Source organism: Bos mutus, chromosome 26 (assembly GCF_027580195.1).
Source record: "Bos mutus isolate GX-2022 chromosome 26, NWIPB_WYAK_1.1, whole genome shotgun sequence".
Taxonomy (NCBI): Eukaryota; Metazoa; Chordata; class Mammalia; order Artiodactyla; family Bovidae; genus Bos; species Bos mutus.
Window position 1 is genome coordinate 6,428,594 of NC_091642.1, and position 26,496 is coordinate 6,455,089.

Here is a 26,496-nt window from a genome sequence, read left to right on the forward strand (position 1 = left end):
ACATCATTTTGGGCTTCCCTGGTGGCTCAATGGAAAAAAAAAAAAAAAATCTGCCTACCAATGCTGGAGACTTGAGTTCAATCCCTGGGTCAGGAAGATTACCTGGAGGAGGAAATGTCAACCCACCCTAGTATTCTTGCCTGGGAAATCCCATGGACAGAGAAGCCTGGCAGGCTACAGTCCATGGGGTCACAAAGAGTCAGACACGACTAAGTACACAATGTCATTTTATTCAGCAATGAAAAGGAATGAAGTACCAATACTCATTTCAATGCTACAATGTGAATGGACCTTGATAACATTATGCTAAGTGAAGGAAGTCAAACACAAAAGGCCACATTATGTACAATTCCACTTACATGAAATGAACAGAAGAGGCAGATTCGTAGAGACAGGAAGTAGTTTAGTGGTTGCTGAGGGTGGGGCGTAGTGGAAGTGCCTGCTAATGGGTGCGAGGTTTCTGTGGATGATGAAAATGTTTTGGAATTAGATGTGATGCTGGCACAACATTGTGAAGGCCGTAATGCCCGAAATAGCATGCTTTTAAAAGGGTGATTTTATGGTACGTGAAAGGAATCACAATCCAAAGAGAGAACTTGCTCTGATATCAAAATGTTCCTATAGAAAAAGAGGAATGAAAACAGTGTGGTGACAGCTCAGGAATGGACTGAGAGAGGTCTGCCTCAGTGGTCTAGCCCAGAGAACAGAGGCGGAGCCAGATACGTGTGTGGTTATTCAATACACGACAAGGGGACTAAGAAGAGGAACATGGTGGTGAAGGACAGCTGGCTCTCGGTTCATGGGGCAAGTTAGATTGCAATGTCACACCTACACAAGAAAAAATTCCAATTTAAAGAGCTAATCCTCAGACTATAGAAACAGAAGAAAACAAGAGAGGACATCTGAATAACCTTGAAGAAAGCCATCTAAAGTAATACCCAAGGTGTATCAATTTGACTTTAGGAGAACTGGAAAGTCTGTACAACAAAAGATACCATGAGTCAGGTAAAAAGACGTTTCTTACAGAGTAACAGGCAAAGTGTCAGTATCCTGAATATGTAAAGGACTTCCAGAATCCACAAGAGAAAGTCCAAAGAACAAGTGCCCTGCAGCACTCCCATCTCCTGCCTTTCAGATGATCCCAAAAGTTTGTCCTCGGTTCATTGACAAAGAGATCACCGTGGCCCCTTTCTCACGGTATCATCAGATTTCCCTGGCCACCCAGTCTCCTCCAGTCCCCTTGCTTAGCACAGTCAAGGTGGTCTTTGGAACGTTGTCTGTATCAGGCAGGACAACAGGACACCCAGCCCTGCCCTGGAAAAGTGAGTCCCTGACCGAAGGAGCTGTGTGCTGAGGCTGAAACTCCAGCGCCCACTTCCCCTGCCCCTTGGAAGACGCAGCCCACTGCTGGGGACCACACACCGGTGGACTTTGGATGCCTTCAATGAGGAGCGCTGAGTGCACTTAGCCAGCCAGCCACTTAATTGGGGCTGCAACGAAACCTTTGTTCAACGATAAAATTAACCTTGATTCCGGACAGGTATCTGTCTTCACTGAGGAGGTGTCCATGCTGTGATTTCTTTTGGCAAGTGACATGATTAAAGAAATTGAATCTTGCAGGCACGTCACCCAGGGATTTTTGCCTCAGAAGACCTTCTTATTTTTCTCTCCTGCTAGGAGAGCCTCTCTGCTCTCAGTTGGGCAATTCATCCAGGAACCCTCTCTCTCTCCTCACCCCGCCTTCCTCCCATCTCCTTTTCTGTTTTCCTAAGTCATAGATTTAGGCCTCACTTTATTGCATTTCACAGTGTGCTTAAATACCCCATACAGTTCCTCGTCTCATTACAAAAGACAATTTACACGAGTGGGAAATGGCAATGGCCGTGTGATTTGTTCAGCTGCTGGACTGTGTCAAACCTTCTGCATCAGGGCTTTCCTGAAGGGTTTCAGAGAGATGAAAATGAAGCTGGGATGCAATTAAAGACCCTCCTGATAATCTCTTAAGCAAATCAGATATTCCTGCCATGGATCCTGGCTGGGTCACGAGGGGCTGGCATGAAACATTAAGACCGCTGGTTCAATATCTTATGCCAAAGGGAATTCCATTGCTGAAAGCAAGGTGGTTGGAGACGGTGGTTTTATTGTGAGTGGGCAGGACGGCATCGTGACTGAGTGGCTGTCTCGTCTTTTCAGGGTCACTGTTATTATCATGGACGTGTGCAAGGCTCTTCTGGATCGGCGGTCAGTCTCAGCACTTGTTCTGGTCTCAGGTAAGTGACCTTGATGGTGACAACTCTGCTCTTAAGCACAGCTACCGCGGACCACCCCCCTTCTCCAGTCGCTCTAAAGGAATACAGCAGTGGGTGGGCCTCGCCTCCACAGGACCCAGGAGTCCTCTTGTGAAAACTTGAAAGCCCCATGCCCCCCACCTCCTCAGGACCACCCCGTCTGTCCCCACTGCAACCCCCCCACTGCAGTGTGCCTTCCTTGGCTGCCCCTCTTTCAAGGTCATCCTCAGGCCTGTACATTGGCTGCTTTCCAGCATCTAAGGATTTGGAGACTATCTTTTGTCCATGTGGCTCCATGCTAAACAATTTCTGGTGTTAAAAAAAAAAAAAGGACTTTAGGTATCTGCATTTCAACTGCTTGCTTCATAAAAATGAAAAGGGCCTCTTCTCACTAGGAGACAAAGCAAGCAACTGACTGAGCACAGATGCAGGTGAGCCAAGGACAGGTGTGGCCAAACCAGTGATATTAACTGCTGCTGCTGCTAAGTCGCTACAGTCATGTCCAACTCTGTGGGACCCCATAGACGGCAACCCACCAGGCTCCCCCATCCCTGGGATTCTCCAGGCAAGAACACTGGAGTGGGTTGCCATTTCCTTCTCCAATGCATGAAAGTGAAAAGTGAAAGTGAATTCGCTCAGTCATGTCTGACTCTTAGCGACCCCATGGACTGCAGCCCACCAGGCTCCTCCATCCATGGGATTTTCCAGGCAAGAGTACTGGAGTGGGGTGCCATTGCCTTCTCTGGTGGTATTAACTAACTAGGTTTAAATCATGAAGATGAAGGACTGGGTAGACAGAGCATTCTGAGTAATATTTAAATAGGACAGGTCCACCCGCTGTGCTTGGCCTTGCTGCTGCCTCTCTACTCCACATCCTTCATCCCGGGCCCATCCCCCCAAAGGTGCAGGTAACTGTCAGGGCCCCACACAGAGGGGTCCACCTCTCTGACCAGCTTCCCCAGAGGGGCTGAGTCTCAGCGGCCCACCTCCTGTCTCCGGCACTTGGAGATCGTTCCCTCCTGTGGGTACCTGGCACAGACCACAGTTTGGCAGAGGGATCCTGTGACATACTTGTGGCTGGAGTTTCAGGGAAAGTCAGGGGAACAAGTGTTGCGGCATCTGGGGTCGACCACCAAGGCTGGGTGGGAAGCCTGACAGAGCTCACTGCGTGGAGATGGTGCTCCGAAGAATGTCAGCTTCCCAGATCTTTGTGCTGTTACTGCAAAAGCAGCAGACCGTGCGTCAACAGAGAAATTCCGGAGTTATGCAGTCAACTCTGTGATCTTGCGAGGGGAGAATCAGACCGGAGACAAAGCTGTATTCGATCAATTGCTCCCTGGCGGAAGAATCAATTGCAAGGGGGGATACAAAAGCAACTGGAGTAGCACCAGCCTGGGAGAGTTTGAGAAAGAAAATAGGGATTAAAAATCAAGTGAAATATGGTGTGACCCCAGAATACATTCAGAGCTAGGAATGTGGAGGAAAAGTCGAGAGTCCTGGGGGACGCATTAATTAGAGCCCAGCAGATTACAGTCCTGCAGAGAAGGAACATCCTGCTTTGCTTCAAAAAGGGCTGATCAAAAGATGGGCAGGCAGGGAGAGCTCCGTCCTGGAAGAGAGAAGAGAGGGAGGAAGCAAACAAGTCATCCTTCTTCACTTGAGTCTCGAAGGGGGACAGATAAGGAGAGAGAAAGGCCTGGAGATCCCAGTAGACAGGGGGATTAAAGAGGAAACAGCTCTTTAATGGAGGGAATGAAGTCCAACGTGGAAAATAGGTCATAACAACGAGCTCAGCCATGGAGCTTATCCTTCCTTTGAAAGGACTCCAAGTCAAACGGGAAGTTCAAGCCGTAAGTTAGTTTTGTACCGTATCGTATGTCTCCCCAAGATGCCCTGCCCTCCTTAGCACGGTTTCAGCGCAGTGTTCCTGGTTCTCCTGGTCTCTCTCTTGTTTGCACTCGCTGCTGTGTGCCTCATCCCCTGCTCCCGAGGCCCTAGCCCAGGAGTATCCCCATGACCAACGGATGCTCCACAGCACTGTCGGGCACAAGTACCAAACTGTTCCAATGGTGGGGAGAGGATGCTGCCCTCACCCCCGAGAGAAGCTCAGCGGCTGTGTTTTGTGATGGAACAGATGTCCAGCCCTGGCTCCCTCCCACTGGAGCATCCACACAGCCATGTCCCCGTGTCCTGATTTGATTCACAGACACCACCCTGGCCAGAGAGAGCGTGAGATCCTGGAGGGAAGCAACTGTCTCTCGCCATGTCTCCTTGTTCTCTCGCTCCCCACCTCTCAGTTCCTGCTCAGAAATCTGGTACAAGGAGTCTCGGGGGCTCAGAGTCTTCCCATCCCCTGTAGGCAGGACGGTTAAAATTAGGCTTCATTTCTTAAGGAACCACCTTTTTGCTTGAACAGACGTAAGGAAAAGCATTCACAAGATAGATGAGGAGGCTGGTAGAGCTGTAAACCAGGCATTTGTTGTAATGACAGACGCATTTTTAAGTGGGGTTTACAATACCTGAGCATAGATATGCACACGCTCACAAAATGATTACTTTCATTATAATGGTTATTTCTGATCCCACGGACCATAGCACTAGTCAACTCTATCTTTTGAAAAATAAGTTGATGGACTATTTTTCAATAGTGTTGGGAGGCAAGAAGTATTCCTGCATTTTGTGTTATAGTCGATTTCATTATATAAAATTTAGTGCAGTAAACTTTATATTACATACCTAAAATACATACAAAACATTAAATGAACACAGCAATGTGTGTACTTATTCAATTAGCAAATAAGCTCACATCTGAGTATTTTTGTTTAATTGAATTTTTGAAACTATCTCATGCTGCCTCCCACATCTAAGATGTGCTGAGAGCCTATTGTATAGTCAAAGCTATGCTTTTCCCAGGAGTCATGTATGGATAAGAGAGTTGGACCATAAAGAAGGCTGAGTGCCAAAAAATTGATGCTTTTGAACTGTGGTGCTGGACAAGACTCTTGAGAGTCCCTTGGACAGCAAGGAGATCAAACCAGTCAGTGCTAAAGGAAATCAGTCTTAAATATTCATTGGAAGGATTGACACTGAAGCTAAAGCTCCAATATTTTGGCCACCTGATGTGAAGAGCCGACTCATTAAAAAGACCCTGATGCTGGGGAAGATTGAAGGCAGGAGGAGAAGGGGACGACAGAGGATGAGATGGTTGGATGGCATCACCGACTTGATGGACATGAGTTTGAGTAAACTCCAGGAGATGGTGATGGACAAGGAGGCCTGGTGTGCTGCAGTCCATGGGGTTGCAAAGAGTCGGACATGACTGAGCGACTGAACAACAACTAAATTGAATTGATCCCCTTTGAAGAAGTCGACCAGAAATCTCAGTTGAGAAAGTGAACAAAGGATCTTAGGAAGAAAGCAAGATGGAGGGAGCAAGACTAGAGCTGGGAAATGAGGCTCAGCCCTCCTACAGGACCAGGAGTGAAGGGTTGCTGTGGGGTGAAGATGCTGTGGGGTTGCTGGCCTCCCTGGTACCTCGAAGCCAGACTTGAGTGCTTGCCAATGCAGGTGGATGTGGGTTCTCCAGGTCTCACAGCTCAACCTAAATGACCCAGGCCACAGTGGTCTAAGGGACTGAAAAGTCAGGCACGTGGAGATGGCCTTGCCTGTGCTGTCCTATCTGCTAGAAAAGCAGGGCCCTGGGCCCACCCTGGTACTGCCTAGAACCTGGCACATTATAAATGCTCAATAAATGCTGGTGGAATCAATGTGCTGTCCCCAGGCCATCAGGAGGGCAGTGAAATTTAATTCTAGCCAGTCCAAAGTTTATTTAAAAAAAAAAAAATCTTCAAAGCGTAGTAGATCATATTAAGAAAGAAATTAGATTAGAGTGGAAGTGAAGTGAATTTGACCTTGACCTCTGTTCTGTGACCTTCTGCTCCTGTAGCTTCTATTCGTCTGGGCTACACTGGCCTCCCTTTACCCCGTGGGCCACACCCTCCCTGCCCAGGGCTCTTCTGCTCCTGTCACCTTCTTCCCATGGAGACACTCATTCCGTCATCCTGTGTAAACATCTGTGGGGGCCACAGCTGGGCTCGGAGCCCATCCACACCATCTCCAAGGCTGCTCTGGTCCCCACCCTGCAGGACCCCAAGGTCAAGTCCCAATTCTCCCAAGCCCCACTCTCATTCAAAGCGTGGAAGGTCCAAATCCCAACTCCTCCATCCCCAGACGGGCTCCCTTCCTGAACTCTTTTCCATTACAGATCCAGCCCATCCCAGGCTCCTAAGTGTGGCGCCTGGGGGTCTCTGAATACCTCCTGCAGGGCCCCAGCCCCTGTCTGTGTTCCCTAACCCCCGCTTACAGTATCCCCCCTTCCCCATTTCCCCACCACCACCCCTGAGCAGCCCTCCCACCCAGGTTTTTAAATTGCCTCCCACCCACACTTCCTGCCTCCACCCTTCCCTTCACGACCATCTTGCACATTCCAGAAGGTCGTGTTTCAAAAACACTGCTTGATCATCTAAGTCCCGCCATCCTCTGCACTCCAAACCACACAGCTCCATAAGCTGTACACATCAGAGCCTCTTTTTCACTCCAATGCTTGTTCAACAGTGTTTCCACAGGCGTTTATCCATCACCTCCTCACATGCCATCCCTGCCCAGCCAGACATCATTTTAATGTAACAAAGTCAGGGCCACGAAGTAGGTCACACAGAACCACACAAGAAACTCAGCAGAGGGGCCCAGGGAACCATGCAGGAAGGGATGGTGGGCGTGGACCTCACAGGTTTTGGGTCAGCCTGGAAGCCTCTGCCCGAGGGCTGCCCCGGACGGTGGAAGCCTCTGCCGGGAGATGTAGCCCTAAGGCAGCTGGCATCCTACAGGCCAGAGGATGGGGGTCACCACTGGTTACGAGAGAAGGAGCCTGTGGATTTGATTGAGGCCCGGACGGAGGTGGGGAAGGCAGAGGAAGAGGGGCCAGCAGGAGCCAGGTCCTGGGGGCTGGAGGTTGGAGATGCCTAGAAGAGTCGGCATCGTCATCTGCACGAAGCGTGTGCAGCGCAGGAAGTGATGTGGCCACAGGGGCAGCCTGCGGGCTACAGCCAAGGTCAGCGCCTTGCCCATGGCTGATCACTGTCCGGGTCCCATGCCCACCCCCCTTCTGTGGGCCCTGCTGTCCATCCACATATGTCTCTCTTTCATTCACTGCATTCTGAGCGTGCTCAGACCTTTGTTTCACCTGCTCTCCTACTCCTTCAACCCCTCACCTGGTTCCCGAGCTGCCTCGCATCTCCAGGTCCCCCCAGAGCTCCCTTCAAGGCCCCCCGTTTCCCACAGGCCGTTTATCAACCATGCTGGGCTGACTGCCGGCCTGTGGGCAGCTCGGAGTTGCTCTGGCATTTTACACTTGGAAGTCAGTGGTGCCCACCCTGGCACAAGCCCTCAGGGACATAGGAGAGGGGCTGACCATCCAGAGTGGCCAAGGACAGGGAGCAGGCTGGGGAGCCAGGTCCAGCCGTGGGCCATGTTGTTTTCCTAGGCCTGCTTTAACACAGGACCACACACTGGAGGGCTTAAAGCACTAGCAGGGTCTCCTCTCGTGGTGCCGGAAGCCAGAAGTCTGAATCAAGGTGCTGGCAGGGTTAGCTCCTTCTGCAGGCTCTGCGGGAGAATCCGTCCATGCCTGGCTCCTGGCCGTCCTCAGCATTCCTAGGCTTGTGGCCGCATCTCTGCCGTCTCTGCCTCTGTCCATGTGACTTCATCCCTGGGTCCCTGTGCTTCTCATTTTTCCATCTCTTATGAGGACACACATCACTGAATTTAGGTTCTACCCTAAGTCCAGAATAATCTCATCTTGAGATCCTGAAACTTATCACATTTGCAAAATTCAAGAGCCGGGGAAGCTGAGCAGTGACTGCTAATGGAACAGGGTTTGCTTCGAGGGTGATGAGAGTGTTCAGGGGTAGACAGGGATGCTGTTTGTACGACTCAGTGAATATACTAAAACCCAGGGGATTGCATGCTTTAAAGAGGAAGCTTAATGGTTGGTGAATTAGTTCTCAATATAGCTGTTATTTTTAAAAGGAGCCTGGCTCAGGGTAGCCATCAATCATAGCTGCTATTTTTATTATCGATGTGCCAGCAAGAGGTATTCTTAAAATCTTTTATGACAGCTTGTTTTACCTCTTTGGTCATGTCTCCCAAACCTGGTTATAAATTACATTTGAAGCAGGAACCACAGGTGAGACGTCTTTATGGGTACCACGGGAGACGGCCCGGCATTTTGCACATAGTAGGGGATAATGAGTATTTGTTTTGATTGCACATGAGTATTTCACATGGAAATTATTTGTTGAAATTAAGCCCAGGGACTTCCCTGGGAGTCCAGTGGTTAAGACTCTCTACTTCCCATGCAGGCGGCACGGTTCGATCCCTGGTGGGGGAATGAAGATTCCCACGTGCCATGTGGCACAGCCAAAAAATGTTTTTAAAAACTCTGATGATACTAATGGGTTCACTAGTATCACTGCTGCTATCCCTATGTTTCAAACACAAATGGGCTGGGATATTATTTTTACCCATGAGCTCCTCCCATAAAGGAACTGAAATTGAATTTCATGCCAACTCATGATTGACAGCACATTATGTGTGTGCACCAGTGCGTGCTTAGTCATGTCTGACTCTTTGCTACCCCATACACTGTAGCCCACCAGGCTCCTCTGTCCACGGGATTTCCCAGGCAAGAATACTGGAATGGCTTTCCATTTCCTACTCCAGAGGACTTCCCGACCTAGGGATCAAACCTGTGTCCCTTGTGTCTCCTGCATCTGCAGGCGGATTCTTTACCACTGAGACTGCTGGGAAGTCCTGGCCACACAGTGTTGAGCCTAAAAGTCTTTTTTCAAGAAAATTCAGTTAGCAGCTGAACATGGAAGTAGCCAGATTAATTCATATTTTTGAATCATCGTCTTATTACAGGTTGTCAAAATCCATGTGCCCTATCCTGTTTGCCTGGGAGTGGTATGAAAAATCATAGTAAGAACAGCACCATTAAGCTGTGTTACTGCCTGATGCACCATTGCTTTGGAGATTAAAAACTGAATTTTAAGAAGAACAAAACTTATCTTGAGGAAGTACAGGTCGCCTGGGTTATCACTTTGAAAGCTAACAGAATCGACTTAAAATTTTAATAGATTTCTCTTTGTTTCCTCTGAAAGAAAAACAGTAGGATTCCAACATTTAAAATAAGGCTGGCTGTTTTCAGAGCAGTAACTCCACTTCTCTGGCCCTTTGCCTTTTGACCTCTGCCCTCCATCAAGGCCAGCCCTGTTCTTGTCTCCACATCCCTCTTGAAACAGCGCCAGCAGGAGGCAGGCAGGAGAGTGTGGGAGCTGACCACCTCAAGGTTCAGATACATGGGTCAAGATTGGGTCCCACCTGTATCTCCAGCTACCTGTGTGGCCTTGACAGTGGGGAAAATGACCAGGTGTATCCTAGGCAGGGTGCCATGAGGGGTGGCCGTCCTCACCCTCAACCACCCCCTCTCCTCTGCTCTCCTCCATTCACCACCTCTGACTGCCCTGGAAGGTGGCCTTGCTGCTGCTGCTGCTGCTGCTGCTGCTGCTGCTGCTGCTGCAGCTAAGTCGCTTCAGTCGTGTCCGACTCTGTGCAACCCCATAGACGGCAGCCCACCAGGCTCCCCCGTCCCTGGGATTCTCCAGGCAAGAACACTGGAGTGAGTTGCCATTTCCTTCTCCAATGCATGAAAGTGAGAAGTGAAAGTGAAGTCACTCAGTCGTGTCCGACTCTTCACGACCCCATGGACTGCAACCCACCAGGCTCCTCTGTCCATGGGATTTTCCAGGCAAGAGTACTGGAGTGGGGTGCCATTGCCTTCTCCAGAAGGTGGCCTTACCCTCCCCATAAGGGCTGGTCTAGTGTTCCCCTCTGCCTCCTAATATCCCCAGGGAGAAGATACCCACACTCTTCATCTCTCCCAGACACTGCAAATTGACTTTGAAGCTTTCCCCCTCCTCTACCAGTGGGAAAAGAGCCTCACTTTCGAAGTCTGCTGGATTTAAATCCCTCACTCTGAGATACTTCCAACTCCAAGTTTACAACGAACTACCTATGACATACAACTTAAATCACATCTGCTTATCTAGCCTGGGGCCAGAAAGGGCTGTGAGAACATCAAATTTTAAATCTCAGAAACCCTGAATCCTTGAATTTTGTGTCCACTGTGGTTTCCAGCAATCTCTAGAGCTAAGTGATTAATTATACACAAGACAGGCCAAAGCAATTATTTAATTAAGATGTATTCTAGGCTGCCAATGGTTTGCAGCAAAGGGAAAGACTTCACCCCAGTTTCTCAACATCTGGCCCTTGGATGACTTAAAAGATAAAAGGAGATACCAGAACAATTTTATGACTGAATAACAATTTCTAGAAATTTTCCATTAAGTAGAAAAACTTCTTCAGTCATATGCTTCTCATGATTAGAACTTGGTGACATGTTTTACTGTAAGTTTTAAGCTTATTGAAATTCAATGCAAAATAGAAAATGTTGCAATACAAGATGAAATGTTGGTGTCATTTTCTTTTGGGGGCTGGAAAGTCAGTTTTCTAGCCAATCTCTCTTTTCCCTCCAAGTGTATTATTCATTTTCCACTTTGCCCTGGCCTCTTTTTTAAAAAAGCTTTTTCTTAATTGAGGCTTTTACAAAATCAACTTTAATAAACAGAAATCTCCTACTACCCATCTTAACTTAGGAATCTAAGTTTTAGTTCATAAAGAACTTTTCAAAGAAAGAAAAAAAAAATGCAAGCCTCCCCAGAGTTGATGACCAGAGCCATGTCTGTATGGTCTGCTTTGAGATTCCTGAAGACGCTAGTTGGAGGGGGTGGGGGAGTATAAGAGAACACCTCTGTGCAAGGACTTTCTGTCGACCTGTGGGATTCGAAATAAGCCGAAACGTCCTCAGTTACTCCAGTTTCCCTGTCTCTGAGCAGCTATGCCGCCAGTGTTGGTAACACGCAGCTTCACTCCCCAATGTTTCCCAAGTGCCCTGTGTATCCCAGTGCCATCATTTCAGGTAGCCTGTGATCATCCTGAACATGACTGTGCTGTTCCTTCCACTGCTTCTGAGACTTCACAGAACAGGACCCGTGGAGTAAGCCAGTTGAATAATAATGAACTGATTGGTGTGTGTGGGGGGGTTTACCAGTTGTATTCAAAATAAATATTTGCCTAATTCATACCTTCTCTTTTTATGCCATTTGAGTATTAGAATACAGTCATTCCATTAAAATATAAGAACGATTAAATGGTCACTTGTAAGTAGGTCATCAGTAAATGCAGGATGAGTGAATGGCTGAACAAATAAAGGAGCAATCGTGGGAGACATTTTCCAATCTCTTTCCTTTGGGAACAAGCTCAGGTTATCTGAAAGAAACTGATGGAGCACCTGACTTTTTCAGCTGTTACTTAAAGACCAAGCTATTTCTCAAATCCTTGGGTTCAGGCTATATAAATCACATGTGAGAACTGACTCCCTAAACTTGGAGTCCATGGACCACATCCATGGTTTTGAATCTCCTTAAATTTTCTGCAAAATATTATGGATCTATGTATATGTGACGGAGAAGGCAATGGCACCCCACTCCAGTACTCTTGCCTGGAAAATCCCATGGACGGAGGAGCCTGGTAGGCTGCAGTCCATGGAGTCGCTAAGAGTCGGACAGGCCTGAGCGACTTCACTTTCACTTTTCACTTTCCTGCATTGGAGAAGGAAATGGCAACCCACTCCAGTGTTCTTGCCTGGAGAATCCCAGGGACGGGGGAGCCTGGTGGGCTGCCGTCTATGGGGTTGCACAGAGTCGGACATGACCGAAGCGACTTAGCGACAGCAGCAGCATGTATGTGTGAATTCTCCTGGGGAGAGTGTAAGGAGATTCATGTCTCAAAAAAGGTTAAGAGTCAGTGTGTTTTAAGTGTCTATTTACAATCAGATGAATTTTCCATGAAAATTGTGTTCATTTATGATTGTGGTCAACTTGATTGGTAACAGAAGTTGCTAGATGTGTGGGAACTCTCGGAGCTGCCAGTTTACTGTTACCCAAATTTCCATTTCTCCAAAAAAAACTCATTTCAACATCAGGAAGAGCCTGTTTAAAGAATTTCCTGTTCCACATTGGAAAGAGAAAGTCAAAAACCAACCTGTAGGCTGATGTTCCCCCATCACTTAAAGGAAGCTGACATGGCTCATTTCCAGGAAGTAGGACACAGCCTTAGTGACAGATTTTCTCTTCTTGGGCTCCAAGATCACTGCAGATGGTAACTGCAGCCATGAAATTAGAAGATGTTTGCTCCTTGGAAGAAAAGCTATGACAAACCTAGACGGTGTATTAAAAAGCAGAGACATCACTTTGCCAACAAAGGTTCCCATAGTCCAGTAGTCATGTACAGATGTGAAAGTTGGACCATAAAGAATACTGAGCACTGAAGAACTAATACTTTCAAACTGTGGTGCTGGTGAAGACTCTTGAGAGTCCCTTGGACAACAAGGAAATCAAACCAGTCAATCCTAAAGGAAAGCAACCCTAAATATTCATTAGAAGGACTGACACTGAAGCTGAAGCTCCAGTAAGTTGTCCACTTGATGTGAACAGCTGATTCATTGGAAAAGACCCAAATGCTGGTACAGATTGAAGATTGAAAGCAAAAGGAAAAGAGGGTGGCAGAGGATGAGGTGGTTGGATGGCATCACCAATTCAATGAACATGAACTTGAGCAAACTCTAGGAGATTGTGAGGGACAGGGAGGCCTGGCATGCTGCAGTCCTTGGGGTCACAAAGACTTGACTTAGTGACTGAACAACAGCAAGGATACAGCCTCAGCTCTGTCCTTCTCCAGAAGGTCACACATGCCTTGGGGTCCATGAGCTAATGCCACCTTCTGTCTCTGCAAGTTAAAATATTTAGCATATATGTCTATTTTTTAAAAGAATTTATGCATTTAGGGACCTCCTTGGTGGTCCAGTTGTTAAGACTCTGTGCTGTCACTCCAGGGGGCTCAGGTTCAATCCCTGGTCAGAGAACTAAGGTATTGCACAGCCCAAATAAATAAATAAAGTAAAATAGTTTTTTAAAAAGAATTTATATTTTTATTCCCAAATGTAAATGTTAGCACAAAGGGTTCTTTCTTCATTATTGTCACTCCTAAAGAAGCATGCATTGCAGGCAGACGCTTTACCCTCTGAGCCACCAGAGAAGCCCATAAGAAGCATAGTTATCTTATTAATGCTATGTTTTGTACCACGGAGCCACAGATGGCCAGGATAGGGAGAGACATGTGAACAAAGCACAGGATCTTCCTGAAATGGTCAGTCTTTGAATGGGTATATTAACAGAAGCCTCATCCTTGGGTCTGCCCTTGTCAATAACAAAGAGCTGCTGCTGCTGCTGCTGCGGCTAAGTCACTTCAGTCATGTCCGACTCTGTGCAACCCCATAGACTGCAGCCCACTAGGCTCCTCTGTCCCTGGGATTCTCCAGGCAAGAGTACTGGAGTGGGTTGCCATTGCCTTCTCCAATGCATGAAAGTGAAAAGTGAAAGTGAAGTCACTCAGTCGTGCCCAACTCTTAGCAACCCCATGGACTGCAGCCTACCAGGCTCCTCCGTCCATGGGATTCTCCAGGCAAGAGTACTGGAGTGGGTTGCCATTGCCTTCTCCAATGCATGAAAGTGAAAAGTGAAAGTGAAGTCGCTCAGTCCTGCTCGACTCTTAGCAACTCCATGGACTGCAGCCTACCAGGCTCCTCCGTCCATGGGATTTTCCAGGCAAGAGTACTGGAGTGGGTTGCCTTTGCCTTCTCCAAACAAAGAGCTACTGCCATGCAAGTCCTGCAACACAGCCAGGAAATGGCAGAGCTGGAACTCAAACCAGATCATTGGATTTGAAGGCCTCCTTCTTGGTCTCGGTGCTGAGGCATTCTTCAGGCCTCTAAAGAGCTGTATACCTTTAGCCCAAACAGACCCAGATGCAGACCTCAGCTCTTCGAGGAACGGTTATGTTGCTTTGTGCACTTACGTTACATTGGTTCCTTTATTCACACATTGCCCACAAATTAAATAAGCAAAGTACCCAAGAAAGCATCCTTTTTAAAACCCTTTTTTTCACTGAAGTATAGTTGGCTTACAATGTTGCATTTGTTTCTTGTGTCCAGCAAAGTGATTCCCCTTTATGTGTATAACAGACTCATTTCCATTAGAGGTTATTACAAGATAATGAATATAGTTCCTTCTGCTATACAGTAGGACCTAGTTGTTATCGATGCTATATATAGTAGTTTGTATCTGTTCATCTCAAACTCCTAATTTATCCCTCACCCTCCTTTGGTCTTCCCTGGTGGCTCAGACGGTAAAGCGTCTGTCTGCAATGCAAGAGACCCAGGCTCGATCCCTGGGTTGGGAAGGTCCACTGGAGAAGGAAATGGCAGCCCACTCCAGTATTCTTGCCTGGAAAATCCCATGGACGGCGGAGCCTGGTAGGCTACCGTCCATGGGGTCGAAAAGAGTCAGACACGACTGAGCGACTATAATCTAATCTAATCTCCTTTGGTAACCATGTGTGTTAGTTACTCAGTCATGTCCAACTCTACGATCCCATGAACTGCAGCTCAACAGGCTCCTCTGTCTATGAAATTCTCCAAGCAAGAATACTAGAGTGGGCAGCCATTCCCTTCTCCAAGGGATCTTCCCAACCAAGGAATTGAATCCAGGTCTCCTACATTGCAGACAAATTCCTTACTATCTGAGCTACCAAGGAAGCCCAACAATAAGTTTTTTTAAAAAAGCTTAAGTTTATATTCAAACTTATATCAGAATCCTTTCAACTATTTAGGAAATTTTGTTGATCAGAATGAATAATTCAGATGTAGGAATTTTCCTTAAAAAAAAAATAATAAAGATTTCCCTTCGGAATCATGTCTGCTAATTTAGATCTAATTACTCTCTAAGCAGATGAAACATCTTTTGTCTCAACTCTTCTTCCCAGCAATGTATCCTCGAGAAGTAAAAAACAAATGAAAGGCATGAAGACTAAACAGTCTATTCTTTACCATAAAACATTTGAAACAAAAACTTCTCAGACTTGTCTTCCAAAATATTTGCAAAAATAAGTCAATGCAAGCATATGGCACAGAAATGCCCTTTCCAATTCAGACCCAGGATATATAAATAAATTGGTATTTCTTTTTTTATACTCTCTGTCATTAAGAACTGGGTTTTAGCCATAAACAAGAAGCTGCCCTTAAAAGTTACGTAATTTTTCTTCTTTCTTTTTCAACAGGGGACTCATTACATTTGAAAATAACACCTATATTTTGGAGCCAATGAAAAATGCAACCAACAGATACAAACTCTTCCCAGTGGAAAACTTGCCGGGCACCTGGGGATCATGTGGATCAAATACGTCGGGCCTCACTCTGCACGACAGGCTTCCACTGGCCTCCCAGACCCAGACAAGAAGGGTAGGAGGAAACCCCACATTACATCTCTGGAGACGGTGGGGGGCACGGGGGCTCCAACTAGGGACACCCACCACTAGGCCATCTGGAGAAATTCTACCGTTTGTGTCTGAGGGATGGAGTCAACTACTTTATCTAGAGGTGGCTGATATGAGGTGGGCAGAACATAATCAGACACTGAAAACTCCGTCATTGTATTGCAAACGTCAGGGTCAGACTCACTGACCTGTGCTGGGTAGAGTTGGGCTCAGAGGGCTCAAAATCACCGTTCACTGTCTCTGATGATAACCTCCTGGGCTTGGCCCAGAAGTCTGCCCCTCCCTTACACCCCTCCGTGGTACACAGGCCTGGACCAGACCCTCTGCACCCTCGGGCAGCCCTCCTTCTACGGGAGGAGAAAGACAATATGGAGGTTTCTCCACAGCCAATCTGTTTTATATTAGGATCTTCTTTAGAATTCGGGAAGAATTCCCTGCCATTGCCCACTCTCCTGCCCTGGGTGAACTAGGGCTTGGTCCAGCAGTGTGGCTGAAAATGTGTGATGTTTACCCCTAGTCCAGACGCCATGGGGCGTCTGGGCATCCCACTTCTCCCCCTAGGTGTCTGCTCTCTGGCCACCCAGCCCTGGGTCTGCTCATCACAGGTCTTCCCTTCTGCAGCAGGGCTGGAGACAGAGGTTGCCCAATGCAGTTAGGAGCGCAATCTGCCTCCGGGCTAAGAGGTCACCGCTGGTGCAGCACCAGGGAACCTCCACCCTGAATGGCTGCCTGACCCTTTTACATCAGTGACCCAGGGGCTCCACAGACCACAACCGAACTCACAAAAAGGAAAAGGGTAGCACCATCTGGCTAGAGGCCCCGAATTCAAAGGAGCACAACCTGATAGGAAGCGATCAGTGATTTACTGATTTCTCATCTCTGTCTTTCCCCTTCCTCTGTCGACAAGAAATCCAGAATCCGTTCATATGATATCACTTGTGCTTACATTTGATAAGCACAACTTATCACTTGACAATTAACACTCTTTGTCTCCCCTGACTTTGACAGGTTTTCAGAGTTCCACTTAACACCCTTCGTCTTACCTGACTTTGAGGGTTATACTGCTTCCCACTCAAAGCTTTATGAAAACTGTGCCTCTTTGTATTCCTAATCATTTTTCTCCAAACAGTAAATGTTATCCTAAACGATTTCTCCTTCTTAAAAATTTCCTGTTGGCTGTGGCTAGGTGGTGTTCCCCTAACCTGCTCTTAACTGAACCACTTCAGGACTTTTCATTTTAATTTTGCATTCATTCTTTCCGTTCTGATTCTGCCCGTGTGACCCAAACTTCCTCTCTTTGTTAATATACTCCCAAGGGTTTCTACAGCTGGTGCTTGCAGCCTCGTTTTTCCTTGTTCTTCCCCATCACCCTGTGTCAGGCACTATGGCTGACCTTGACATTGACTCTCAGCAGGGGAGCGAAGATCTCAACCTCCAGGAATAGGGCTTGACAAGTACCCGCATCACCAGCAGAAGCAGCTCCAGAGAATCTCCCTTCTCCTCCCCCCACCCCTTTAAGAGGGACAGAGTTAAGAGATGGAGTCCCAGAGACCAGCCTCTGTGCTCCCAGGGCATGTTTGCTTTACGTTTCAAAGGCTCTCGCCTTTGATTCCAGACCTCAGATAAGATGGGATGGGACCGTAGCCTTCACAGTCATAAACAAATAGAATATTTGCATTTTGTTTTTGAGGCGCCTTGCTTTGAGTACCTCATTGAACATACGTTATCCACCTTGTGAGATTTATAACTTGACAGTTTAAGCAGCACTCGGATATGTTTGCCATTTCATTTAGAAGTGCATGCCTGGTCGGTCCTGGCCAGCCATATTTTAATTCTTTAACTAAGCTTACAGCTCCCTAGACCTGTGATCGGCCCAGTAATTTCCAATCATTTTGACTTGTAGAGAGATGGAGAAAACCTGAATAACAATGGTGTTTTGTTAATAATGCATATGGAAGCATAAATGAACCTTTAAATCAAAAGGGGGGACTATCACATGCACTTAGACGAGACTCTCAGTGTTTCTGTCTAGAAAATGTTGTGATTGTTTTTACGGAAGGGAACATGTCTTTGACAGAAAGCACATCTGTATCATGAAAACAATACCAAAAATAATTTTCAAATAAGTGGAATATGTGAGAATTGGAATTGTATACGAGACTATTTGGTAAACATGAAAGGAAAGTACTCGAGTTCTGTGCCGCTTGCCTGCCAGACTTAACACTGCCTTTATCTTATACTCAAAAATCAATGTAACTTCGGCTAACTCCTCTGGTTTATGCACTGCAGCAAATGCATTTGCGTTTTCCTAGCTCTGTTCTGCCCCTACTAAATGTTAACTATTGCAAAGATGGGCTTGCAGGCTGAGATTTTTCTGCAGATGTGTGTGTTTTTCTTCAAGGAGCAGCGGGAATAAATCTGCACTCAGGGTATGCACCGGCTATAATATCAGCTTGAGCTATTGTTTGTCATTTTTACAAGGCTCTCTGTTAGATTTTAGTGAGAACCCAAGTTGCTTCCGGAAGGGTGCCTGCAGCCAGGGGCCTTCCTTGCCAGTTCCATCCTCTGCAGGTTTTTACGCCCAGCCCGCAGAGCCCCGGCCATTCAGCCCTGCTGGGACTTCGCCCTCCCCCTCCACCAGCTGGTCATTCAAAAATGCAAACGAATTTTAACACAAGCCTGAGCAGTCTCTAAGGAAGGTAAAGGCTGTAAATCTGCTACTGGAGCAAATCACAGAATACATCCTGAAGGCAGATGTAAATTATTGTTGAATTATCCTCCCTGGGGATTATCTGTGCTATTGTTCCCCTCCACTAGTATGGATAATTGTGAGTCACATGTAGAAGTCATTGCCTTCTCTAAAAAAGCAATGTGCACTTGGTCTATTGAGTACAAATAGCACAGCCTGTCAGGGAGACCCTGTGGGGTTTCCTCAAACGCCGCCAATCTGAAATGGACCAGGGCTGTTGCTCTAGGTCTTCTAGACAGGCTGCTGTACTGGTTTAATAGAAGCCATGGTAGTGGTGGTCGTGGGGGTGGTATTAACAGCAGAATCGATTATCTGTGAGTGAGTGAAGTCGCTCAGTCATGTCCGACTCTTTGCAACCCCATGGACTGTAGTCTACCAGGCTCCTCTGTCCATGGGATTCTCCAGGCAATAGTCCTGGAGTGGATTGCCATTTTCTTCTCCAGGGGATCTTCCCAACCCAGGGCTTGAACCCCAGTCTCCCGCATTGTAGAAAGATGCCTTACCCTCTGAGCCACCAGGGAATCCACTAGTAATAGTTGAATATCAGGAACTAACCAGAATTGTTGGAAAACTTGTTAATTAGAGCATGCATGTTTAATTTCTCTCTACTGTAACCACATCCCTGATAGCTCAGTTGGTAAAGAATCCACCTGCAATGCAGGAGACTCCGTTCAATTCCTGGTTTGGAAAGATCTGCTGGAGAAGGGATAGGCTACCCACTCCAATATTCTTGGGCTTCCCTGTGGCTCAGCTGGTAAAGAATCTGCCTGCAATGTGGGAGACCTGGGTTCAATCCCTGGGTTGGGAAGATCCCCTGGAGAAGGGAAAGGCTGCCCACTCAAGTATTCTGGCCTGGAAAATGCCATGGGCTATTCAGTCCATGGGGTCTCTAAGAGTTGGACACGACTGAGCGACTTTCACTTTCTTTTCACTATAACCACTCCCACCTCAATACCTCCTCTAAGAGGCCATACCAAGTGCCCTTACTGCCCTAGTCACTGTTAAATTTTGGTGGATAACATGACCAGCCCTGCTATTGCTTCCTTAGCCCTGAGCTCTGAGCATCTCTCAGTGAGAACCAAGGTTCGAAAATCTCCAGATGTGGATTCCTATTGAGTCTTGAATAAATTAAAGCTCTAGAAAAATAAATACTAGCTCTCACTTCTGCCACAGGCATTTTGGACTCAAGTTCGATACTTTGAGTTTGTGCCCATTAACATTCAGTACGTCAGACTCAGTCCGTCCTTCCAGCGTTTGTCTCATTTCCTTGTTGGTTCTGCAGCCTATATATTAGCCAGTCCTCCGAGGCTGTATTCCACGCAGATGTGATCCAGGTGCTTCATCCCCATGCAAATCGTTCGTAAGGATGGTAGAGATGACCTTTCACAGCCAAGACCAGGGCTCAGCTCATAAATACTCATTAAGTGGTCTTAGAGCAAGGCATGGAGTCTAGCTTGAGTCAACAATGATCTTTCTTTACAAAGAAGGAGTTAAATCAAACTTTTGAGTCACCGAATTTGCTGAACTTGCCGTCTTTGCATACGGTCCTAGATCCATTGTTATTTTATTGTTGTTGTTGTTTGGTTAAAACATCCAACTTGAATCTGTTTGCCTGGCTCCATCTTTTTACTGCCTCAAACTGTCACAAGTGGTCATCTGCTCCCCCACTTCCACCATTGTCCCCCTATAATCCATTCTCCTCCCATCAGCCAGGGTGATATGTAAAGAATCTCACCTCCAAGGGAGCCCCACTGCTCTCGGACAGTTAGGTTACCCGTCAGCCTCCTCACTCTGGGCCCTGTCCTCTGTCCCCATCCTTGGCCGCATCTCACCCATGCCCTGCCCTCGCTCACTAGACAATAGCCATCCTGCTTGCTGCTACAACCCAAGCTCTCCCAGCCTTAGGACTTGTGTTCTTATCAGGTTATTTCAGGGGTCTGGCCCGTAGGAAGAGAGAGTTGCATTGAGAATTTATTGCCCCCCTAATCTCAGCTTGTTTTTTCGGACTCAAGTTGAGTTCTCAGAGCCAGAGTTCTTATTATGAAAATGTGTGGGGGCCATTCTTCCCGAGACCTTGACTGTGACAACTTTGAGAGGCCAGGGAACAGCTTCCCACTTGAGCAAGACTCAAAGAATGCCTCCAACCTTGGAGCAGAAATGGTTGGGCCATTCTCAGAGGCTCATGTTCTCACCTGTTTGGGGAAGGGTGTTTGTTTCCTCAATCTCCCCCCGACCCAAATGAAAATTGCATCAAGCAACCAGTTTCAATGTTTCTCTGATTCAAAATCAAACACTTTGAATATGATTTTTTAACTGGATAGCCCAGATAGGTGGGAATCATGTGGAGGTAATTTAAGCCTCTCTGTGTGTGCAGCTGGTGGAAAAGGAACCTCTGCAGCCATGAACCGGCCACTCCCCTGTGGCTTTTTATTATTATGTGGTTAGGCGTCTCTCTGAGCTTGCAATTCTCTGCATTCATGAGAAAATGTGGACTTCTCTGAAAACTGCAGAGACAGGAAAATCGGGCTCTTGTGTTTGTTTTCATTATCTGGAATTGTGTATTTTCTAAATGATGATCCAAGGCCATTTGGAACTGTCCCCTGGCCGTTCATTTCACCCCTTTGCAGTCCGAAAGGTGTAAACATCTAAGCAACCAGGGCTCTCTCCATGAGTTTTTCGATGGGAGGTTAATTTATTTTTCCTTTAATAGAGCTGTATTTTCTTCTGTAAGATGAGTCTGTGAATGGTAAATCAGGGAATTATGGGGGGCAGAGGCTTCTGCCTTCCACCCCTCAGGAAGGAGGAACCACTTTAAGATGGCATCTCATTTTGTGTAGACCAGCGGGCACCACCGGGGCTGGTCATTTTCCCTTTGTGAGTAGGTTGGTCCCCATGAAACATGCCTACAACATATAGTTACTAAACTGAACTTTTTTCCTTGTAATGTTGTTAAAGTATGAGAAATCATAGCTTTCATGGTGCTTTACTCTTCCTCCCTCCAAAAGGTTTCCAGATTTCTTTGAAGTGAAAGTGAAAGTGTCAGTCGCTTAGTCGTGTCCAGCTCTTTGTGACCCCATGCACTGTAGCCCTCCAGGCACCTCTGTCCATGGGATTCTCCAGGCAACAGTACTGGAGTGGGTTGCCATGCCCTCCTCCAGGGGATCTTACCAACCCAAGGGCAAACCTGGGTCTCCTGCGTTGGCAGGCAGATTCTTTACCATCTGAGTCACCAGGGAAGCCCTGAGATTTCTTTAGAGATATCAAAATTCATGAATCAGCATAGCTGGGCAGCAAGGAGGAACACTGCTATGATACAAACACATTTTTCTTGTAAAAATCTGTTTGGAAGGCCCTGCACCAATGGGGATTTGTTTTATAAAAGATGTTTCCCTCAGGATTATGTGACTGGAAAGCTGATTCAGACCAGGCCTTGGTCATTTTTGCTTTTGTCTGAAAGCCTGGTTGTAACATGCAAGTTTTCAAGGTTAAGCAGAGTGTAGTTAACTCGTAAAGCAGCGATATCAGTTATGGGGAGCCAGACCTGTTCAACCCCCATTTCCTCTGACTCCATTTTATTGCAAAAACAGAAGGCTTTATTTTTTGCTTTTAAAGTTGGCTTTTTGAGACCACCCTCCATGAATTGCTCTTTTTTTTTTTTTCCTCTCCGAAAAATGCCTTTGGGATTCTCCCAGTAATTCATGGAAGAGTGTGAGTGTTTTTTGAGGAAACGTGATTAAAATGTCACCCACTTCAGAGGCTGCCTTTAATGGGGAGGGAGTTCGTGCTTGGGCCGTCTGCCTCTTCTTCAGCCCTACCCCTTGATAAACAAGGTCTTTATTCTTCTCGACTATTGCAGTCTTACCAAATCGCTTTTCTCTAGTCGCATATTTCAGCCTTTTTTTTTTTTTTTCTTGAAAATGTTTCTTTCTGTTCTGTTTCTTTTGTTCCTTTCTGGTTTTCCTCCTAATACCTCCTTCTCGCCTGGCTCAGTTGTTCCCCATTTTTCCTTTGCATCTAACCAGATTTTTCAACCATCAGCCACAAGAAATCAGCCTTCTGGCCTAGACTATGCAGTTTTCCCCCAGAAGGGCAGTTCCAGCTTAAAATACATTCTCCTCTGATTTTGTGACGTGAGCAAAGCTTTTCTCCTCTGCTTTTCTCACATCACAAAACTGGGCCACAAAGGCAAAGGGAACACCCGTGAAACCCTGAAGCCCAGCGATTTCTACAGTGGTCTTGACATGTGCTGCATCCAGCCTGAGATGCACAGCCATGGGCTTCTGCCCCAGAGTTGCCTGTTTATGTGTGTGTGTTTGTTTAATGGTGATTTCAACTCATTCTGATCCTAAAATCAGTGATCCAGCGCAAAGGTTAGATTCCTTTTTAGGGACTTCCCTGATGGGAATGGAAACTGATGGCTCATGTTGAGATGGTTTTACAGAAGTCGTTGGGGTCAGAGGTGAACTCCTAGGTGGAACAGAGGTGTGGGAGCCAGTGTTGTTGGTAGGGGCGGGGTGTCCCTTTAGCTCCGATACTTCTGTCGAGAGATGCTGACAGTGTTCTGAAAGCCCCAGAGAGACCATCAGGGAAATTAAATCCACGTTTACTTTTGGCAGCAAAAAAGAGAGACCCTCAAGATGACCAAGTACGTAGAGCTTGTCATCGTCGCCGATAACCGAGAGGTAAGAACTGTCTGAAATTTCTTGGTTGATTTAAAAAACAACAACAACAACAACAACAACCACCACAGGGAAAAGAAAATGTTTAGCAAATTATTACATGCTTTAATTAACCTCATTTTCTATGAGGCCTTAAGAGCATTGTGAACAACCCATGGGGAAAAGTGGCTCCCTGATCTTACAAGGTATAAAACATTAAAAATGTATCTGCTATTACAAAATATTAGCAAGGGCTGCAGAAAAAAAATATTAGCAAGGACTATAGAGCTGCCATAGCAGCTAAGCTCTCCAAACAGGGAGAATTATTTGTGGGAAATAGCAGATGGTTTTAGAATGTATTCTAAAACACTTTGGGGGAAAATTTAGTTTAAAAAATTTCCAATATGTTCTAAACAAAATGAATGAATGAATGAAGGCTATAGAAACAGCAGAAAAATCCTACCTTCTGAAATACGGCTTTATCCCGTGCTAGTTTTTTTCTTTAAATTAATTTTTAATTAGCTCTTTTTTTTTTTTTAGATTATCTTTTCTGTGTTCATTTCTTGCCACTGCTACTTATCATGAATTAGGTGACATTTTCTCCCAAGCTGGCTCAACACATATGAATGAAACAGATTTGACAATTTCTCAGGAAACTGTTCCCAGTCTGGAAGGTCAGATTAGAGAGGAGAAGGGGGAATTTATTAACTTTTATCCATTCTCTGTATTGTTTGACTTGCTGCCATGAGCTTCTATTACTTTCACTCTTTAATTTTTAAAAACAAATATAAAAGAAATTTCGGAGGAAGTTCAAATCAAGTCGATGATATGAAGAATGGCTTTGGGCTGCTTTCTGGTTGTCTGTTTTCTCTTTGCCAAAACATGTCACTGCCTCCATCATTTATGAGGCTGGAAAAAATCACAAAAGTTACTGTCTTATGAGCACTTGGCTTGGGTGAATTTCAGGGAGTTTCAGAAAGTCCCTGGACAGGGAAATTACTCGGCAGAATGGGAGCTCACTTCACCATAAACCAGGGAGGGCCCTAGGGGGTTGCAAAGCCCAAGACTTCACATTTCCAGGAGCCGAGAAGATGAGATTTGATTGATGGTCTTACCGTTATTAATGCTGACATTTAAAATTATTAAGTTTCAGAGGCAAGGAAAAGATCTGGAAAAAGTCAAGCAGCGATTAATAGAGATCGCTAATCACGTTGACAAGGTAAGTTCTTTGGGGGTAATTAAATCACTCACATAGTGTAAACGTTTGGGAATGAGGTGGAGGGAATGAAACACAGCCCATCTGACTTCAGAAGGCCAGCTTCTGCCTCTGGTACCCGACTTTCCCTTCCTTTGAAGACCCCCAGGGCTTGGAGTAGCTGCATGAGATGCCCCCATGCTGTCTGGACCACGGTGGCCTTGGGATCCATCTCCTCCCATCCTGATCTCCCCGGCTGGATCCTGAACCAGATGGCACATGTGACCCTATTGAAAGTGCTCAGCAGGCCTCTCCCCAGGCCTCCCTGGGCAGGTCCCACAGCCGCCTGAGGGTCGGCTCTCATCAATAAGGGACCTATGGGCTTCACAGTCCTGGGATGCAGCAGTTGGCTTTTGGCTCAATCTGCTGCTGGAAAATTCTTCACCATGAACTCAGGAGGGAGCTCACCTTTGCAAAGGTGACTTCAGAGTTGGACGAGATCCTGAAAGTCTGGTCTGGCCCAGGTGTATTTGCTCACCAACGCTCCTTCCACGAGCTGTTCACGAGGTGAAACCACGTGCGCCAGCCGCCTTCGGCAACACACTCTGAGAGAGCGTCGGCTCATTGGCGCTAAGGGCTTTCAGCCCAGAGCCGCTGGAGTTGCCCAGAAGCTTTCAAAGGCCTTGCTTTCAAAGGAGGGGTGTGGGCTGGACATCAGGCTTCCTAGGCTCCCAGGTGGTTCTCATGTGCTACGTGGCTGGCAGCCCCTGTCTGAACATGAACATTATTCTCAGCAGTAAGTCTGTCTCCTGCCTCTGAGCACAGTGGGAACCAGAAAGCGGCCCCGGCTCATTGCTGAAGCTCTCCTGGCGGGGATTCTCTGAAATGCTCACAGTTTACAGATAGCAGTTTGAAGATGCTTCACAGTAGCTGTGTTTCCAAGCGATCTTATTATATTCAAATTGACTTTTCAAAGTTTTCTGAAAAGATGAAAGCAAAAGCCCTTGTAGAAATGCAACTCCATTCTATGAGGCCTTATGGGCAGAACCGAGCACCGTGCATCAGGAATCCAGAATGCATCAGATGGGGTCCATCTGCTCAGGGAGATCACAGCTTTGTAGGGAAGCAGACCCATAAGCCACTTGGTGTGGTCCGGCGTGATGGGAACTGGGTGGATGCTGTCAATCAAGTGCTGTGGGGTGCAGAAGAGAACCGCTTACATCTTCCTGGAGGTCAGGGAGGCTTCGCAGCAAGGCGATTTTGAAGAGTACTGTTTCACCAGGAGCCCTCAACTGGCTTGCTCCCCATGCATTTGCACATGCAAGTAACTCCGTCTACCTAAGCGGTAGGGGGTGTGTGTGCACACAAGCACATGCGTGAGTGTGTGTGTGTGTGCGTGTGTCAGATGGATGTATCTGCATGCACAGTTAGGGCAGGAGGAGATGAAGCTGCAGGGGATTCACTGGTCAGAGCCCTGGGTGCTCTGTGAAGCCATCTCGACTCTACTGGGATTTTATTCTGCTGTCAGTGGAAATCCAGGAGAATGTTTTTAAGCAGAGCAGATGAACAGGGTCACACACTGGTGCCTGCAGTTAGAGTGGAGGATGGAGTCACTAGAGTCAAAGAGGGCTGGTGGGCTTCTGTTGTATAGAAATCATGAAGATCTGACCTGGGTCTGGGGAAGTAGGGATTTGGAGACACTTGAAGGAGGGGTGCCTAATAAGTGTACTGAGAAATTTCTACATGCCAGGGTCTCAGTGCTTTGCAGACACCTCCAGGTAGACACCAGTATTCCCATTTTTATAGCAGAGGAAGCTGAAGTTTGCAGAGGCTGGTTAAGTAATCAGCACATGTTTGAGCAGCATTAAAAGGCAGGACCAGGGGTGAGCCTGATCTCTATGACACCCCCTCTGCGGGAGTTTTTGGCCTTGTCTCTACCCACTTTCTGTGGATCCCAGCCTGCCCTGACCAAGCAGAAGCAGAGGCTGAGAAGAGCTGGGGTCCAAATGAGCACAAGTTTGTGATGAGAGGTGGACG

General features: G+C 46.8%; 1 protein-coding gene across 1 annotated transcript in view; it reads left to right on the forward strand.

The window, feature by feature from the left end:
* The window catches only part of ADAM12 (ADAM metallopeptidase domain 12), a 394,288-nt gene that overhangs the window by 263,489 nt on the left and 104,303 nt on the right, over positions 1–26,496 (forward strand). The window contains exons 5-8 of the mRNA XM_070363357.1: positions 2,194–2,270; positions 15,642–15,822; positions 23,223–23,288; positions 24,412–24,483. Of these exons, the coding sequence (XP_070219458.1) occupies positions 2,194–2,270; positions 15,642–15,822; positions 23,223–23,288; positions 24,412–24,483 (396 nt within the window). The remainder of the gene's footprint in view (positions 1–2,193; positions 2,271–15,641; positions 15,823–23,222; positions 23,289–24,411; positions 24,484–26,496) is intronic.